The sequence below is a fragment of the Thamnophis sirtalis genome, unplaced genomic scaffold (assembly GCF_051295495.1).
Source record: "Thamnophis sirtalis isolate CommonGarterSnake01/CBP01778 unplaced genomic scaffold, rThaSir2_p1.2 scaffold_4, whole genome shotgun sequence".
Taxonomy (NCBI): Eukaryota; Metazoa; Chordata; class Lepidosauria; order Squamata; family Natricidae; genus Thamnophis; species Thamnophis sirtalis.
In genome coordinates this window covers 141,003,632-141,023,120 of record NW_028261384.1, presented here as the reverse complement: position 1 = coordinate 141,023,120, position 19,489 = coordinate 141,003,632, and the positions used below count along the sequence as shown (strand labels likewise).

The 19,489-nt window shown below is 45.3% G+C and overlaps 2 protein-coding genes across 2 annotated transcripts; one reads left to right on the top strand and one right to left on the bottom strand.

The window, feature by feature from the left end:
• Nucleotides 1-3,331: 3,331 nt before the first annotated feature.
• On the bottom strand, nt 3,332-9,022 carry NAA38 (N-alpha-acetyltransferase 38, NatC auxiliary subunit). The gene is made up of 3 exons (XM_087714284.1): nt 8,886-9,022; nt 5,431-5,614; nt 3,332-3,994 (listed from the first exon to the last, which is right to left on the bottom strand). The coding sequence occupies exons 1-3, from the start codon at nt 8,988-8,990 to the stop codon at nt 3,882-3,884; spliced, it is 402 nt and encodes a 133-aa protein (XP_087570410.1). The 5' UTR covers nt 8,991-9,022; the 3' UTR covers nt 3,332-3,881.
• A 161-nt stretch (nt 9,023-9,183) lies between these two features.
• On the top strand, nt 9,184-12,361 carry CYB5D1 (cytochrome b5 domain containing 1). Its single transcript, XM_014070307.2, has 4 exons — nt 9,184-9,319; nt 9,939-10,015; nt 10,445-10,663; nt 11,469-12,361. The coding sequence occupies exons 1-4, from the start codon at nt 9,190-9,192 to the stop codon at nt 11,697-11,699; spliced, it is 657 nt and encodes a 218-aa protein (XP_013925782.2). The 5' UTR covers nt 9,184-9,189; the 3' UTR covers nt 11,700-12,361.
• Nucleotides 12,362-19,489: the final 7,128 nt, after the last annotated feature.

The window sequence follows — 19,489 nt, the reverse complement described above, 5'->3', positions numbered from 1 at the left end:
TGAAGTCAAGATATATTACGCTTACTGCATACCCACCATCTATTAAGAAAGTTGCCCTAAATGACTGGCTGGGGCATTCTGAGTGTTGAAGTCCACACATTTTCAAGGGGCCAAAGTTGGAGACCCATGAACTAGCTCATGAAAGGTGACTTCGGAAACCTGGAATTGTCCTACCCGTCGTGTCTATCTATGCCGAACTTTTGCACTTGAAACAAGAGACGGTTTAAATCCTGACTTAGCAGCCCAGCTTTCTACATCCGTCCTCTTGGCTGGGGATTTTGCACTCCAGGAGTAGAAACATGGCGACCCGGGGTTTTAGGAGGTGGCGGAGACCCCAGCCCTTCGTGAGGCTGCCCTTGTTTCTTCCTGCGAAAGGAAGAACGCTTCACCCACCAAAAGCACGTAGGCTCGAAGCGAAGGTTCTTTGGGAGGTCTCGACTCCTGAGCCGGAAAAAGGGGGCATCTCCCCTTCGATTAGAAAACAGAAATTCAACAAGTTTTTTTGCTACGGCCGAAAGCTGCCGGCCAAGGTAAATTTGGCAGCTTCCAAAGGGCACCGGAGGGCTGCCAAGGAAAGGATGAGGAATCCGGTGGACGGCAGGATAAGGAAGAACTGAATCAGCTCCCTGGGCGCCAACAAGCCCGAATGGAAACTCCACGTTCTGGGGGAGGAAGGAACCCCCCGATTAGATAAGCCAGGATAGCCGCTGGCTTGCACAAGCTCTCCATTGTGCGAGAGGGAAGAGAGAGAGAGGACACACGCACACACACACACATACCGGGGCTCTATCTATAGAGGCCGCTTCCTGCTGATTTGCAACCCGGATTTGGGAAGACAGCCTGATGCCTCTTCCCAAGGCGGGTTTTTTGGCAAGGCTGCTGGGGTGGGAAGGGCCGGAGAAAGGTGGAGTAAGGTAGGGGGGCTTCCAGGGTCATCCGAGCCTTTTTTTGGGGAAGCAAAGCCAAGGAGCGTCCCGTCAGCGAGGCCGCAGGCTGGGCCAGCTGGTGTCTTGCTTCCCTAATGCAGGTTTTAAACGCTGCTTTAGCCTGGATTTTGTTGGGGAAAAATCCAAAGAGGGATGGATGGTTTCTCGCTCTCTCCGGGGCAAAGAAATTGTCTGTAATCATTAAAAACAAACAAACCCTGCTTTTTCGTGGTGAGGGCTTTAGGCAGGACAAGAAGCAACGGGTGGAAACTCACCAAGGAGAGAAGCAACTAAGGAGGGATTTCCTGACAGGGAGGACAATTAATCAGACAGTTAATTGCCTCCAGAAGTTGTGGGTGATCCAACATTGGAAGTTTTTAAGAAGACAACCATTTGTCTGAAATGGTGGTGGTAGGGTTTCCTGCCTAAGCAGGGGGTTGGGCTAGAAGACCTCCAAGGCCCCTTCCAACTCTGTATTCTATGTTCTGGGTTTTTATGATGACTATGATCCTGATTTATCTTTTATAGCTTTTGTGTGCACTGAGAGCTTATGCACCAGAGATAAAATTCTCGTGTGTCCAATCCAGGGGTGGGTTTCAACTGGTTCGCGGCGGTCCCTGCAAACTGGTTGGTCGGCGAACCTGGAAGTAAGTAACTTCCGGGAACGGCAAAGGGCCCACCCTCCCGCCCGCGGTCCTTACCCGGTTTTGACGAGTTCTGCGCTTCCACGCATGCGCAGGACGCATACAGCGCCTGCGCGATCCTCCAGGAGCAGCTGGAGCATCGCACAGACGCTAGTACGCATGCGTGCACCGCACGCGTGCACGAGGACGCCGCCGGCCCCGTTCCAACCGAACCGGTTGGAACGGGGCAAGAAACCCACTCCTGGTCCAATCACATTTGGCCCATAAAGAATTTCTATTCTATTCCATTTTTTATTCTATATTCTATTCTATATTTTATTCTTTTTTATTGTTCTATTCCTGGTTCTGTTGTTTTCTATTCTATTCTATTCTTTTAATTTCTATTATTTTCTATTCTATTCCATTCTTTATTCTATTCCATATTTTCTATTCTACTCTAATTCTATATATTATTATTCATTCTATTCTATTTTTTGTTGTTTTCTATTCTATTTTTTTCTATTTCTATTCTATATTTTATTCTATTCTATATTCTATTCTGTTCTATATTTTATTTTATTCTATTCTGTTCTATTCTATATTTTATTTTATTCTATCCTATTCTCTATTCTATTCTATTCTATTGTTCTATTCCTGGTTCTGTTTTCTATTCTATTCTATTTTTTATTTCTATTTTTTCTATTTCTATTATTTTCTATTCTATTCCATTCTTTATTCTATTCCATATTTTCTATTCTATTCTAATTCTATATTTTATTATTCATTCTATTTCTTGTTTTCTATTTTATTTTTTTCTATTTCTATTCTATATTTTATTTTATTCTATTCTGTTCTATATTTTATTCTATTCTGTTTTATTTTATATTTTATCCTATTTTTTATTCTATATTCTATTCTATTCTATATTTTATTTTATTCTATTCTATTGTTCTATTCCTGGTTGTTTTCTATTCTATTCTTTTTATTTCTATTACTTTCTATTCTATTCTATTCCATTCTTTATTCTATTCCATATTTTCTATTCTATTCTAATCCTATATTTTATTATTCATTCTATTCTATTTCTTGTTGTTTTCTTTTATTTTTTTCTATTTCTCTTCTATATTTTATTTTATTCTATTCTGTTCTATATTTTATTCTATTCTGTTTTATTTTATATTTTATTCTATTCTATTCTCTATTCTATTTTATTGTTCTATTCTATTCTATTTTTATTTCTATTTTTTCTATTCTATTCTGTTGTTTTCTATTCCATTTTTTCTATTTCTAATTCTATTCTATTCTATTCCATATTTTCTATTCTATTCTATTCTATTCCTTGTTCTGTTTTCTATGCTATTCTTTCTATTTCTATCCATTTTTTTCTATTCCTATCCTATCCTATCCCTATTTCATTCTATTCTATTCCTTGCTCTGTTCTATTATCTATTCTATCCTATTCCTAGTCTACTCTATTCTATTTTCCAGGAACATTCAAGCCTCCCCTTCTCTGACTACCTTTGAAAGTTTAAGCCGGTGAAGGTTTAGCCTTGTCTTCAACAGGCCAGTTTGGGGAGTGGTCTTTCTCCACACGCCCTTTTTAATAAAATATTCTGATTTAAAGCCTTTGGGGGGGGGGGGTTGGCGGGGGGAGCATTTGGTGAATTTAAAAACAAATGGGGGCGGCAAGGGGAAAACTGGAGCTCGACAAGGCTGGGAAGTGGGAGATTTTTTCTGCAAGAAGCACGGAAGGAGGAAGAAGAAAGATTGCCAGTCATGCCATTTTTCAGCTGGTTCAAACGTAAAAGGGTATTTATTCCTTTGAGAAATTCAACCTCTGCCTCTTTGGGGGGCTAACATTCCTCTTTCCCACGCCCCAAATTCTTGTCACCCTGCTGGCCACCTAAGCCAGGTTTTAATCATTTTGATCACTCAATCCTGACGCAAATATCCCTGGATTCTGAGAAGAGGAAAGACGAGGGTAAGCGGTCCTCGGCAGAAGAAGAAAAGAGGATGAGTTTCCCTGGGGGGCTGCCAAGCACAGCACTGGTGCCGAGTTCGAGATTTATCCAATAACGGAGGCAGATGCAAAAGTCCTTCCAGGTCAGCCTTTCCCAGGTCCTGGATGATAGGGAATCCTCCAATTTTTAGGGTGTTGTAGGCGGGCAGGAGGGATCTGGTTTTGAGTCCATTTTTTTTGCCCTTCTAGGGCCTTGTCCCGGGGGGGGGGGGCGAGAGAGAGCGAGGAGGCGGAAGGAATCTCTCTCTTTTTAAATTAAATCTTCTTGTGTTCGAAAAAACGACGGGGCTCCCCTTCCAGCGACGGGGCGCTTCAGACGTACTGCAGGGAGTTGAGGCTCTCCAACTCGACTTCGATGGAGATGATGTGATGGCCGGGAACCATCGCCAGGCCCAGGACTCGGGGTTCGCCCGCCGAGAAGGAGTCTGAAGAGGGAGAAGGGGGGAGAGAGATGGAGAAGGAGGAGAGGATCTCTGACCTAACCCTCCCTTGCTTCACTTCTCCAACAAATCCACTTCTTTTCCATTTTTATTCTCATATATACGTTCTCAAATATACACCAGTCTTCCTCCTCTCCCCTTCTTCTCCCACCCATCTTCCTCTCCTCCTCCTCCACTCCACACACCCCTCTCCCTTCTAGCCTGGATGATGTTAGCTAGTTGGGTTATGAAATGTCTGCAAGCCAATAACCCAGCTGAGAGAGAGAACTCTCCTTCTCTTCCTCCTCCTCTGCTCTGCAAACCCTTTTAGCGCTGATGACGTTACCCAGTTGGGTCATGGAACGTCTAAAAGAAAACCACCAAGCTCAGAGAGCACCAAGGACCCCACGTGCAGGGTTGAAATCCTCCCGGTTCGGCTGAATCGGCGCGGATGATTGGCATCAGTTCTCTGAACCGGTGGCAAATATCGTTAGTGGCCCCGCCCACGCCCCTGGTCGCCGCCGCCCACCCAATCCGAACGTTTCTCCCTCCATTCACAGCCTGTCCCTTTAAGGTAGACCCAGGGAGGGAGGTGGGCCGGGGACGGATGGACCGTAAAGGGAGCAACATGAATGGACACACATTTTTTCCTACTGGGTTCTGTGGGCGTGGCTTGGTGGCGGTGGCGGCATATGACTGAGTGGGCGTGGCCACGAGTGACATTGAGTTGGCCACACCCACTCAGCCGCACAGGACCACCACCACCAAGCCACGCCCACAGAACCCAGTAGTTATATATATATATATATATATATATATATATGACTTTAAATATATACCTTTCACCCTGGCCTGCCTGATAAGGAGACAAGCCCTGTAGCTCAATGGTTAACACATCTGCCTTAGAGGCAATAGAGCCCAGGTTCGATTCCCAGCAAGGGTATGGCTAGCTGATGAGAGCTAAATAGCTTGAAATAGATCTATACTAGACTCCCTTTATTTATTTATCAGCATAAATATAACAAATGTAACAAAAAAAAGGCAACAGTAAAAAATATTGGGTTTCTGTCTGGATGGTCTCTGGTGACGAGCCGAAGGACAGAGAATGGAAGTGTGACCTTCCTCCCATATTTGGGCATACCAGGGGTTGTGACTTTAAATATGTATGTATGTATGTATGTATGTGTGTGTGTCACATACACATACATACATACATACATACATACATATGAATTTCACCATTGCCCACAAGGCCGCCTCTTCCTCCACTCCACAAACCCAATTCCCTTCTAGCACTGACGCCGTTGCGTAGATGGGTCGTCAAACGTCTGCGAGAAAAACCGCCAAGCCCACATAACAATACTTGACTTTTGAAGAGATGTAGGGGATTTTAGTGGTGTAAACAAGGGCCCGGAGGGGGTGGATGACAGTGGGGGACTCACCGGTGGGTTTCAGATATTCTTGGGCAGAACCCAAAATGACGTTGCAGTCCCGGTCAGTGCATAAGAAACAGCCCACCAAGGTCCGCCCGTCCGTCATACGAATCCGCAGGCTCTTGTTCAGGAGGTTCTCCAGCTTACGACGGGCGCGCAGGTACGGCGAGTCCGCCGTTTCTTCAACCGGCTCCTGCGAGAAACACCCAGAAAATATATCGTCAAAATCCAGGACAATATTGGACAAAAATTCAAATGTGGTTGGAGAAGATGAGGCAGCAACGTATCGAGTTCAACACTGTTGGGTCTCTTGCCAGAAATATATAGTAAAGAAAATGTACACTTGATTATTCATGTATATAACGGCGGCTAGAACTGTATTTGCACAAAATTGGAAGGGTGAAGAGATCCCTAAAGGTGGGATTAAGAAAATATTGAAAAATGTGCAGAAATGAATAGATTAACATTTGCAATTAAAGGAAAGGAAGAATCTGATTATGATCCTTTATGGATCAACGGTTATGTTATCAACGGTGAGAGAATAAATATGAAAATGAGGTTGTAAAGTTAAATAAGTTAAGAGAAGTTAAATATTTAACTGAAGAAATGTTATAATAATAGATACGTTAAGTTTTAAGTATCAGTATTAAAATAAGAAGAGATATAAATAATGAATATGGTGATAAGCTTTAACTGTTATGACACCATTTTTTTAAACCCACCCTGCTTAACGAATGACGAAATGTTTGTATTAAAAGAACATAAATTTATTTTTAGAAGAAGAAAAACTTTAGAACTTTATTGCTTCCCAATTTTTCCAAAATGAGATCAAGCCGCTTGTCCTCATAGAGGCTGGGTGAGTTTAATATGATGCTCCCAAGATGTTTTATTCAGAGCTGTCGTATGGATTGCTTTCCACCTAAGTATAGATGGTCCTCAGCTTACGAGTCTTCTTAAAGATTTCCAGTGTTGGGGCATTCACAACTTCTGGAGGCAATTTCTATTCCACTGATTAATTGTTCTCACTATCAGGAAATTTCTCCTCAGTTCTAAGTTGCTTCTCTCCTGGATTAGTTTCCACCCATTGCTTCTTGTTCTGCCCTCAGGTGCCTTGGAGAATAGTTTGACTCCCTCTTCTTTGTGGCAGCCTCTGAGATATTGGAAGACTGCTATCATGTCTCCCCTAGTCCTTCTTTTCATTAAACTAGACATCCCCAGTTCCTGCAACCGTTCTTCATATGTTTTAGTCTCCAGTCCCCTAATCCTCTTTCTTGCTCTTCTCTGCACTCTTTCCAGAGTCTCCACATCTTTTCTACATCGTGGTGACCAAAACTGAATGCCGTATTCCAAGTGTGGCCTTACCAAGACCTTATAAAGTGGTATTAACCCTTCACGTGATTCTCTCCCTCTGTTGATGCAGCCTAGAACTGTGTTGGCTTTTTTGGCAGCTGCTGCACACAGCTGGCTCCTATTTAAGTGGTTGTCCACTAGGACTCCAAGATCCCTCTCACAGTTACTACTATTGAGCAAGGTGCCACCTAAACTGTCCCTGTGCATTTTGTTTTTCTTGCCTAAATGTAGAACCTGACTCTTTTCACCCTTGAATTTCATTTTATTAGATAGTGCCCAATGTTCAAGTTTGTCGAGATCCTTCTGTATCTTGAGCCTGTCTTCGGGAGTGTTGGCTATTCCTGCCAGCTTGGTGTCATCTGCAAATTGGATGAGTTCCCCATCTATCCCCTCATCCAAATCATCGATGAAGATGTTGAAGAGTCCTGGGCCCAAAACAGAGCCTTGGAGTCCTCCACTGCATCCCTCCCTCCATGAAGATGCAGTTCCATTGAGGACTACACGTTGAGTGCGGTTGGTCAGCCGGTTACGAATCCATCTGGTGGTGATGCTGTCCAACCCACATTCTTCTACTTTATCTAGTAGTAGGTTATGGTCTACCTTATCAAATGCCTTCCTGAAGTCCAAGTAAACTATATCGACGGCATTCCTCTGGTCCGCTAATTTTGTCCCTTTGTCAAAGAATGCAATAAGATTAGTCTGGCATGATCTGTTTTTGACAAACCCACGTTGGCTTTTGGCTATTACTTTGTTTACTTCCAGTTGTTCGCTAACATATTTTATTTATTTTATAATTTTAATAAGAAAATTTATATTGCCCGCGACTTGCGCATGGGGACTCAAGGCAGTTTACAAGGATGTGAAAACATCATATAAAAGAATTAAAAATAATAAAAATAAAATTAATAAACATTAAACACACATACACACATATATTACATATAAATATATATGTGTGTGTGTGTATGTATGTATGCATACACACATAAATATATATTTGTATTAAATAGTTGTTATATTGTTGATATATATATATATATCAGTGTTTCTCAACCTTGGCAACTTGAAGATGTCCGGACTTCAACTCCCAGAATTCCCCAGCTATCTATCTATCTATCTATCTGTCTGTCTGTCTGTCTGTCTATCTATCTATCTATCTATCTATCTATCTATCTATCTATCTATCTATCTATCTATCTATCTATCTATCTATCTATCTATCATCTATCATTCTATCTATCTATCTATCATCTATCTATCTATCTATCATCTATCTATCTATCTATCTATCTATCTATCTATCTATCTATCATTCTATCTATCTATCTATCTATCTATCTATCTATCATCTATCATTCTATCTATCATTCTATCTATCTATCTATCTATCTATCTATCTATCTATCTATCATCTATCTATCTATCATCTATCTATCTATCATTCTATCTATCTATCTATCTATCTATCTATCTATCTATCTATTTATCTATCTAGATATCTAGATATAGATAGATAGATATAGATAGATACACACACACACACAAACATCCACATCCACCATTATAACTATTTAATACAATAATATATATTCACCATAGTAGGCATTTAATGTACTATAGTTAACCTATATTAACTATAATAAAATTTTTAATTTTATTAATCTGTTACATAATAACTGTCTTAATAACTGTCTCGCTTAGCAACAGAGGTTTTGGTCACAATGCGAGCAGTACCTGTATTATAGTGTAATATAATAATTTATATTATATATAATGATATGTAATATAATTTATGTATAATAGTATACATAATTGTGTTTGTGTGTGTGTATAATGTAAATATTTTAATACAATAATATATATTAACCATAATAATAATTTATTTAATACTCTATAGTTAATTTATATTAACTGCAATAAAAAAATTAATTGTATTAAGCTATTACACACACACACAGTATTATTTGAGAGGCCAGAGTTTCCTTGGCAGATGGGCTTTGTAGTCCCAGGTCAATGGGGAGGGCTTGAAGTCCCCCAGCTCTGCCCTCAAGGGGAAGGAAGGCTCCTGTGTGTATCCCCCCCCACTCCTTCCCGAGCCCCGGCCCTTCCCTCACCTCGGGGGCGCTGTGTCCGCAGCCGTTTTCGTCCGACTCGCGAGGAAGCGGCGGGGGAGGCGGCGGCGGCCTCACCATCGGTTCTTGGGCCGGCGGGGCCGCCATCTTGCCGAGGGAACTACCTTTCCCACAAGGCCCTGCGGTCCTGGCGGCGTGACGCATGCACGCACGCGCGCGCTCGCGCGGCGTCCGGCTTCTCCTGGGGTGCGTGCGAGCGAGGGAGACTGCGTTTCCCGTGGGGCCTTGCGGCGGCGCGTTGCCAAGGGCAGCGCGGAACGCGGCGCATGCGCCACGGGCGAGGATCATGGACACCTTCCCCCGGCAGCGTTTCTTCACGCCGCGGGAGGTGTCGGTGCACAACCGGCCGTGGGACCTGTGGCTCTCCTATCTGGGGCGGGTGTACGACCTCAGCCCCCTGTCCGAAGAGTACAGGGGTAAGGGCGGGGGAAGGGGGCGGAGTTTCGGGGGCACAGCTCCTCCCCCCAAGCGGAGCCTCCAGGTGGAGAGGCAGTCTACCTGAATTGGGGAGGAGGAGGAAGAAGGCGTCCTTGCTGGCCAGGGTGGTTATCCGGGACGGGGGTGGAAAGAAGGGCAGTGAGGGAAGAAAGGAGCCGAAGGGCCAAATTCAAGGCTTGCATAGCCCTGGGGAGGTCAAAAAAGTCAAGATGGCGGCCTCAACCATGCAGTTAAGCCCTATTTTTTTATTAACGTGCATTAATAAAAAAAATGCACGTTCTGCATATGTCCATCCCCCAACAAAACTTAAAAAATAAAATTAAATAAATAATAAAATAAAAGGGCAGAATTGGTGGAACACTAGTCCTTTTTTTTTTGTTTTCCATATTTCTGTTGTGTGCTGGTGGCCGCCATGTTGACTCTTTTGACCTGGAGAGGGACGAAAGGATGCTCCTGGGTCGTTGAATGCCCTCAGACACAGGGAAGGCATTTCCAACGCACTATAAGGGGGGGCAGCATTGGGACACCCCCAAAAAAAGCAATGGCGGAAGGGAGGGGCTCTAATGCGGATCCTGGCTTCCCTCTCCACCGGCACAGGGGACCTCCTCATGAAGCCCATCCTGGAAGTGGCAGGGAAAGACATCAGCCACTGGTTCGACCCCAAGACCAGAGACGTGAGTGTCCGGTGGCGCCAGGGCGGGCGGGCAAGGCTTCTGCATAAACCCTTTCGCGAGACCCGGGAAGTGGGCCAACTGGATTTCATTGGTTCCTTTTTGAAAAAGGGCCTGTGGGTCCATCCCTCCATCTTCTGGCCCATCGTATTGATATATTTCTTTTCCTTCTTGGCCGGGGTTCGGTGGCGGTCGTAAATTGAGGACTGCCTGTGTTCCACAGGGCCCGTTTCTTTTTCTTGCTGGGGATTTGAGACTCTTCTGGTCCTAAGCAAATGTTCTGAGAGCTTTCGTCTCTTCCGTGGATGAGAGAAGATCTGTGTTCATTTGGAGGTGGCATTTGGTGGGTTGGGGCTCTGGAGGGAACCATCCTGGTTAGAGAGATGGTGGTTGAATGTGGGCTTTCCGCCCCGTGCCCTGGGTTCTTTCCAGATACAGACGCACATCAATCCGCTCACGGGCTGCCTCAAGTACTACACACCCCAGGGCCGGTTTGTGCACATCCCGCCGCCTCTTCCTCGCTCGGACTGGGCCAATGATTTTGGGGTGCCCTGGTGGAAAAACCCTCTGTACGAAATGGGCACCTTGTCTGCGAAAACCCGGAACATTCGGATCATCAACACGCTGACTTCTCAGGAGCAGACCCTCGAGGTGAGTCCCATCCTCCCCAGCCCTTGCCTGGCCCCCAGGAGCCTCCCAGCAATCCGGCTTCTTCCCTGGGCAACTTGAGCAGGGCGGCTGTTAGGTTTAGGCTGGGAACTGGGTGAGGGTCAGTTTGGCGTGGTGGTGAAGGCACCGATGCCTTGGGCATGAAAGCCAGCTGGGTGACTGTGGGCCAATGACCAGGAGACTGGGAGTTCTGCCGTTTGCATGAAAGCCGGCTGGGTGACTTTGGGTCCATGACCAGGAGACAGTGAATTCTAGTCCTGCCTTAGGCATGAAAACCAGCTGGATGACTTTGGGCTGAACACTAGAAGACGGTGAGTTCTAGTCCTGACTTAGGCATGAAAGCCAGCTGGGTGACTTTGGGCCAATCACCAGGAGATGGGGAGTTCTAGTCCTGCCTTAGGCATGGAAGCTGCCTGTGGGCCAATCACTAGGAGATGGCGAGTTGTAGTCCTGCCAGCTACGACAGACAGTTGGCTGACTTGGGGCCAATCACCAGGAGACGGTGAGTCTGAGTCCCGCCTTAGGCATGAGGGAAAGCTAGCTTGATGGCCTTGTGCCAGCCACTTTCTCCCAACCCTAGAAAGGAGGCAATGGCAAACCACTTCTGAGGAAACTTGCAGGAACTTGTCCAGGCAGTCTTTGAGAATCAGACAAAATTAAACAAATGGGGGGAAAAACCAACCACATATGTGCTTAGGGTTAACCACGATTAAGGCCTATGTTGGGCTTCTTTGGGGAAGGTTCAGTTCAACACACAGACTGAGTTAAAGAGTGGCTCCGTCGGCAGGTCTGTTCAGAAGAAACCATGTGGGAGATCTTGAGGCGCTACCTGCCCTACAACGCGCACGCCGCCAGTTACACGTGGAAATACCACGGCGTCTGCCTGGACATGAGCAAGACCCTCGAGTATAACAACGTTCCCGACGAAGACGAGGAGTTCTACCGGCTCAACATGGACGCCGACGCCTTCACGTCTGCCATTTTGCTCTACTTCAACGATGACCTCACTGAGCTCTAGAAACCTGCCTAGTCGTGGGCCTATTTCCCTCCAGCTGGAAGTCCCCATTAGGTGCCCCTTCTTCTCAACAGCAGCTGCAGGACACCGAGCTTGTCTTTTAAGGGACGGCAGCACATTCGGTCCTCGGGCAAATCCATTCTCTCTCCAAGAACAAGACTTGGTGGGAAGGAAGATGCACCCCCAAATGATGATGGGTCCCTAAAACACGATCTCCTGGTCTTGTGAACCCGGGCTCTCACTGCTCCCGTTTGCTGCTGCAGCCACTAGGTGTCAGTCGTGGCTCATGGTGCAGCCATTTTGCCGCTCCGTCGTTCTTCACATGGTTTTAAAAAATAACGGCATTTTATTATCCTGCAGGCCTTGAGCTGGCAAAGCCGCTTTGCTCCCTTTTATGCGGAGAGGGAGCCACGCAATTTTATATTTTGACTTTTAAACGGGTGTCCTCCGGCCTGCGCATCCTGCTTAACCCTGAAGGAAATGAAGGAATCTTGGAGCAATCCTTTGCACCCGTGTGAGCAATTTCAAAGGCTTGCTTGGAGGAGTGGCTGGAGGTGAAGGAACGAGAATCCCTTGGAGGATAAGTGGGATAAAAAATAAAATAGCAAAATGTAGGATGTTTGCGGTGAAGATGTCATTGTCCGGTCCGACTTTTTTTTTTTTTTTTTAAACCCACCTTGGTGCATGAAAAGAGCAAATCTTCAATAAAGGTTGTCTTTTTATCACGTAACTTTTGATGTTAAGGGGAAAAAATGTGACACTCCGTATCAAATATCCTCTGGGTGCTTATTTTCTCAGAAGCGAGCCTGCTGCTATCGGTTTCACGAGGGTGATTTTGTAGGAACTCTGTTCAGGATTGATTGCAGCCCAAACTCGTTTTCAAAACTGGCTGTTTCCCCCCCAAAAATACATTGTATCGGAGTCAAACTTCATCCTTGGAGTATTTGCGAACACGGACAGAGAGAGAGGTCTTTGGCACTAGTACCCCGAGTGGTTTGTCCTTGCTTTCTTCTGGAATGTCTGTGTATTCCCTGGTGGTCTTCTATCCCATATTAACCAGATCCTAGTTTGTGTAGTATTTTGGAAATCAGACAAAATCACTTAGGTGATACCTGAGTACATTTAAAAAAATGTTTTTATTTATTTAAAATATTTACATAGCTGCCCATCTTTCAACAACTCCCAATCAAAACTTGAAAGACATTAATAAATTGTTTTAAAAACCATCAACTGCAACCGGTTGAAAGATAAAAGGAAAAACCTGAGGGGGTTTCAGGTGCGTTTGTGGAAAAGCTAGGTGTTTCCCATGTCCTTTATTTATTTATATAGATACACACACACACACACACACACACGTACAATGGAGTCCAACATTGTTCTTGCTAAACAAGACATTTTGCCCACGTCACGACTTTCCTTGCCACAGTTGTTAAGTGAATCACTGCACTTGTTAAAAATAGGCACACGATTGTTACGTGAATCCGTCTCCCCCGTGGACTTTGCTTGTCAGAAAGTTGCAAAAGGTATACTCACTTGTCCCCAGGACACTGCAGCCGTCATAAATATGAGTCAGTTGCTGAGCATCTGAATTTTGCTCATGCGGCCACGGGGATGCTGCAAGAGTCATAAGTGTTTAAAAGGATCCCAGTGGTCACTGTTTTCAGCGTTGTCATAACTTCCGATGATCACTAAAGGAATGGTCGTCAAAGTCTACCCGTGATAACTCTGGATTTAAAATGCAGGTTAAAACCGCACTAAGAGTTTCTAGTCCATAGTAATCCCGAGATACAGCCTGTGTTAGGAAGGCCTGAGAAGTCTCTATTGGATCTCTAATGTGTTTCCTGCAAGATGAGTCTAGGTCTTCTGCTGATGCGCCCCCTGACGACCTGTAGACCTAACTCCCGGCAGGCAGGCAGGCCATAGTTGCCCACCCCTGGCTTAGAGGTTGGTAGTAGAGAGAGGCCTCTAGGAGCTGTTGAGATCCAGGACTCAGATGCATGCAGACCGCTGGTCCCACAAGGCGGGGAGTGGGGGAACTTCTGTGGAGGGAGCAGGAAAGACTCAAGGAGAATTAAGTCCTCTTCCCCCCCCCCCCATCAGGGAGTTTAACCCTCCTCCGCAAGTGTACAAGTGTGCTAATTGCAAGAGTGTGATCTGAGGTTGCTGGTGTGTCCCCAAGGGTACATCTTGCTTTCGGAGACCACCATTTATGAAGGGGAAAGTGTGGAAATGCAGTGATCCACAATTGCCCACCTTGGGGTGGGGGGGAGAACACGTGTTTCTGTTTGCAAAGCAAAGGAGCAAACAAGAGTTGCTGGTCTGGACCTGGAGGTCTCCAAGGGTGGCCTTCTGCTCTACTAGTCCCCTTGGAGGCCACCCTAGTTTGTTTCCTAATCCACTTCCTGTCGTCTCTGGATCCAAAAACCAGTCAAGCAGAGGCTGTGATTGATTTGGTTTCTGGCTTATTTGTGTTTTTTTGGGGGGGAGGCATAGAGAAGGGGGGGGTGTTCTCTGGGCCTGCTAAGAGCAGATCGTCAAAGTCCCGTTGGGGGGGGGGGATATGCAGAGAACGCAGGGAAACTTCATCTATTACCCCAATGAAGAAAGGTTCTACTCCTGTGACTTTAACAATGGAAGGGGAGGTGGGGGGGGGGGGAAGGCACCCCGCACAGACCTTGACCTGGAAGTTCTGCTCTCGATCTGACTTGGCAGAAGGCTGTGACGGGAGCTTCTGTTCCTTCTCGGGTCAACTTTGGCAGCCGCCCATCAACGAGGCCTCTGTCTCTGCCCTCTGGGTCTGCCCCCTCCCCCAGCCAGAGAGACAGAGACAGGTGGGCATGAGTCCATTTCCACATAATGCTAGTAAGGCTGTGGCAACATCAGGCCAGCTGTCCTTTTTTTCTCCCTCCTTGTTTGGCTCCTGTCTGCGACAGCTGTTAAGAAGGAAAAGAGAGGGGGGGGGGGGAATCCTAAGTGTGGGTTGTGAAACGAGACTTGAAGGTCGAATATTATCTACAGTTCTGGCAGGCCCCATCACCCCCAGGGAGATTTTCACTTGTGCCGAGAACAGATGGGATTGTTGCCATCCATCTTTTGGGGAGGGGTGGGGGGGGAATGCAACAATCGCCCCTCCCAAGAAAGCCTCCGACCTGCTTTCCTTTCCCTTCCAGTGCTGGGCTGCCTCTCCTCCCACCTGCTCCTGCCTTTAACCCTAGCAAACCCTTCCTTCCATCTGACAGCTGCTTTGCAGAAGAGAAGCATTGGCTGGGGGCTTCCTCCTGTTCTCCCCCCTTCCCCTCCTGGCCTTTTGCTCCACAGGGGGAAAACAGGTCTTCCCAAAGGATTGTACTCTGTGGCAGGTTTTGTCATCCTCATCATCATTAACTAATATTCCCGTTATAAAAGAAAAGTACATGGTTAATTTCTCTGCATAGTAAGCTAATCGGCTAAACTAGGAAAACTGTTGGGCCCAGAAGTTTGTTGCAGGGAGAAAGTACGATGTTTTTACCAGCTGCTTAATGGCCACGGAGCGCCTGGGCTTAAGGAGCCTGCTGGCAGTGGCAATTGAGGGATCAGGAATTCCTCGGGCATTTCAGATGCAATTGGTACGGGCAGCTTAAGCCGGACGAGGTCTGCAAGGCTGTGGTAGAGGGAGCTTCTCCAGCCGAGCTGTTAAGCCAAGTAGGCCCTTGGAGAGCGTGACCTGGAATCACCGGCTGCAGACGGAGGCCTGGCGGGAGCGTTTAGCCCACTTAACATCCAACCTTCACAAGCAGCTGGAAAGTTATGGCAAGTTTCAAAGGACTGGGCCAAGAGCTCTGGACCTGGAGACTAAAATCTGGCAGGAGGTGCTGACCTCGCGGGATGGATTTGTGACAAGAGGCTGCTCTCCGTTTGATCTTTTGCACGCTGTGCAAGTGTGTCCCATTCCTCCAGGGTCTCCTTGCATGCTTGAGCAATTGTCAGGGGGGAGGCCTTTAAAGGCCCCCATGTGCACAACAGGACAGCAACAGTTCCCTGAGGGGAAGGGCCTACGACGTGAAGAGGGCCACGTCTTTGGGCCCTTTGGAAAGCCAGCCAAGGGGCAGCGTGCTGGGGATAAACGGGTGAAATAAAGACCATGCCCCGGATCCCTTGATGGAATTCCTGGCGTTTTGGACCTCCAAAGACGGGTGTGCCAAGAAGCACGTTTTCTCCCTTCTCGTCCCTCGCCTTGGACAGTGAGGACCTTACGGTTTGGGCCAGGTTCAGAAAATGATGTTTAGACTTTGTGGCTTGAACCGATGGGACGAGATGAAGCTCCTCGGAGCTGTTCAGATGCTGTCGTGCCGATTCAGGCTGCCTCTCTTTCCATTAGGAAGGGGAGCGATGTACAGTAGAAAGCACATTTCTCAGTCAAAGACTTTGATAGCGTGAAACCTCAAACGCTCTTCTGGAGCACTGGCTTCCAGCATTGCCAGGGAAATGTTTCAACATGAATGAATGGGATTGGCGCCCACTGGCTCCTGGAGGGCTTCAGAGGGTGTTGCGTTAAATGTAAAAAGCCACACGGGGGATAACATTCATTTGGCAAACGGTGCCTCCTGCAGGCACAGTTACTCCTCTGTGGACATTTATAACTGGTCTACAGGGGGGAGAAAGCTTAGACTGAGCTTGAAGAGTCATAAAAAGAGACAAGAAAAGGTGCGCTGTGATATTTACAGGGGCCTCCTTTTTTTTGTCCAATAAAGAGGCTCTTCCCATCCCAGCCAACCAGCTGAAGCGAGGGTCCCATCGTCGCTTCCTAATCTGGATATCATGAAGGAGGAATATATGGCAGGCATTTAAATATATATGCATATAAAAAAGCTGTACTGATACTGATACAAGGATTTTTTTTCCCTGGGTCGTTTGGCCTCATTTTGTACTTTTAGAAAACTGCAGAGGGAGAAAATCTGCAAACGCAGAGTCCTTGAAAGTAAATTTGGAGTAGAGTTTTGCCACCGCGTCCAGCACGCTACAAAATACTCTGTGTGCTGAAACAGGACTCTTGCTCTGTGGTCCAGTTTCAATAAAAGTTGGAATACTTTGAATAAGCCTCATTGTTTCCAGATTTATTATTCTAAGAATCCCCATTTTACATGGGATTACCCTGAGCGGAGGAACATTGTGCTTGTAGATGATTCTTCTGTAAGATCTCTATCCAGCATCAAGCCCTTCTGGGTTCGGAATATTTTCTTTTTCTAGCTGGAATCCAAGAACCCAGGGATGCTCCGACAAAGGGCCCTGCCACAAAGGCTGTTAAAGCAGATTTTAAACATTAACACCAATGTGCACCTCCCAGAAACCTGAGGCTAATAATAGTAGGATCACAATAGGCTTGCCCTGGTTTACTCAACCGGTCCGGTTTTCTGGGTCGGTACAGCAAACTAACCAGAAGGGACTGGATTAATACATGACAAGCTGAAATGTGCCCAACTGACCTATCATTGAAAGCGACACGTGGACCCAGGCATAAAATAATTCGAATTTTACCTATCTGAAAGACAACAGAATCAAAACAGGCATGTTAAATCACACTTAAGTTTTTAAATGACCGCGTGAAACAAATTCAACTAGGGAGAACCGAGCAAAGTTAGCACTGTTCGTGCTCCACAAGTATACTTGAATTTATAGCAGGTTTCTGCAACACAGAGATGGGCTTATTCATTTGAGATGGTACATTTGGCAGGACCACATTTCACTCAGAATAGAAGGTTGACCCAAAGCTCGCCCAATGAAGACGCTTTACAGTTCAGGGTACTCAGAAATAAATCCCAGCGGTTGTGGAGAGTTGGTCAATGGCTTTTTTTTCCCTTCAGGAACATGGCAAGGTCACAGTCCCCTTGAGATTTGTTTATCTGGTGGTGTGCAGCAGCAGTGCCACTAGAGACTTCGGGGCAGCCCCTGTTCCTTCCTTGTGGGGATGGTACTTACTTATACGCAGTGGCCCAGGGCAAACCTGATGCTGTAATTCTCCGATATGCAGGAGACTTTCCATTCGCTACAACCTAAGAGCCGGACAGGAAGAGATGTAGGCCCTTTACAACTTTCTTGTGAGGTTGGCGGGTAGATGCTTATCGCAGATGGGTCTTTAGCAGGAGAAAGACATAAAAAAGGTGTTTTAAACTCAAGCACACGTCTATTAGGTTTGACAGTAATAATGATGCTGTGTTCCTATTGTTAACTCATTTTGTCTCCATCTTAATTGTATGGGTTTTAGTTCTTTCCCCTGCTGTAAAAAATAGGGTGAATGGTTTTCAGCCGTAATGGAACAATATTACAAAACAGTCCTAACAAGGAATGCATCAGAAACAAGGTGCTTTTTGGGGGGGGAGAACCTTACCTTGGAGGCAATAGCAATAGCAATAGCAGTTAGACTTATATACCGCTTCATAGGGCTTTCAGCCCTCTCTAAGCGGTTTACAGAGTCAGCATATTGCCCCCAACAATCGGGCAAAAGTACATGGTTTAATTTTAGACACTCTTGAGTCACATGCAATAATTTAAGTGCCTCAAACTCCCTCCTGGATTGTGTCATGATCACCCCCAAATCCGTCAGTTTGGTGATGGCAGAAAAAAAAATACTTCGCAATATTTTATCACATTAATTTAATTATGCCTTATAATTTATTCCTGTGGGGCAAATCTAACACACTTAAGAGTATCCAGAACCTGGCATTCCAATTTTATTAAATCTACTATAGCCTCTTTTAAATGCAAAATCATATGCATGCCTATTTGTGTCTGCCTGCCTGTATCAAAAGAATCTCATCTGGGGAAAACAATAAAATCCCCTTTGTGAATGTGGACCAAAAAAAAAAAAATCTTTTAATGAATTGCAGTAATCAGGGAGGGCTTTTTTTTCTTCTTCTCTTCTTCCTTTCTTGCCCTAGAGGAAAAGGAGAAAAATAAGCCACTCCCTTCTGAAGTATTTAAAGTTAGAGAGAGAGAGAGAGAGAAAGAAAAGGGGGGAGGAAATAAAACACCCCTATTCTTTTTTTTTCTCCTCCTCTTGTGCTAGTAAAGCAAGCATAAGCACACACCAAAGTCATGGGTCTGACTAGTATGGAACTAGTTAACCTTTAACAATTTTATGCTGATGTCATAACTGAGCATGAGTACTGATTAATCCAACCTTTTCTCTCTCTCTCTCTTCTCTTTCCCCTCCCCGTAAAAAATATTTTTATTGAGGGAGGTGGGGGTGTGGGGGGGGGAGAGCCTAAGGAGAGGAGGGGAAAGAAGAAGAAGAAAAAAGAAAGAAATAATTTAGAGCAGCCATCTTTGTTTTATGCAGAAATCTTGTCAGGTTCCCCCCAGTGCCAGGAATGTCTAAATATTGTTCATGACCACAGATCTTGGGCGATTGAAAAGAAAATATCACCACAAGCAAGAAGAAGGGGGAGGCAAAAAAAAAACCTGCCTTGATCCTGATTATCCTTTCTTTTTTTTCTCCTTTTTTCTTGGCTATTTTCTTTTTTGTGTGCCTTTTTTTTTTTTTAAAATTGGAGCTGATTCTGACTGCATTTTTTAAATTTTATTTTGAAAAGGAAAGGGGGGCATTTTTCTTTTTCTCTCTTCTTTTTTTTTTGGAAGATTAAGGAAGAGGGGGTTAAAAATTAAGCCAGCCATTTTGGGTAAATATTTTTTTTTCCTCCTCCCCCCTTTCTTCTTTTCTTCCTCCTTCCTTTCACCCCATTTATCTTTTTTTTTTTTAACCTGGGGGGGGTGTTTGATTTTTTTTTTTTTAAAAGGGAAATAATTTAGAGGCGGCC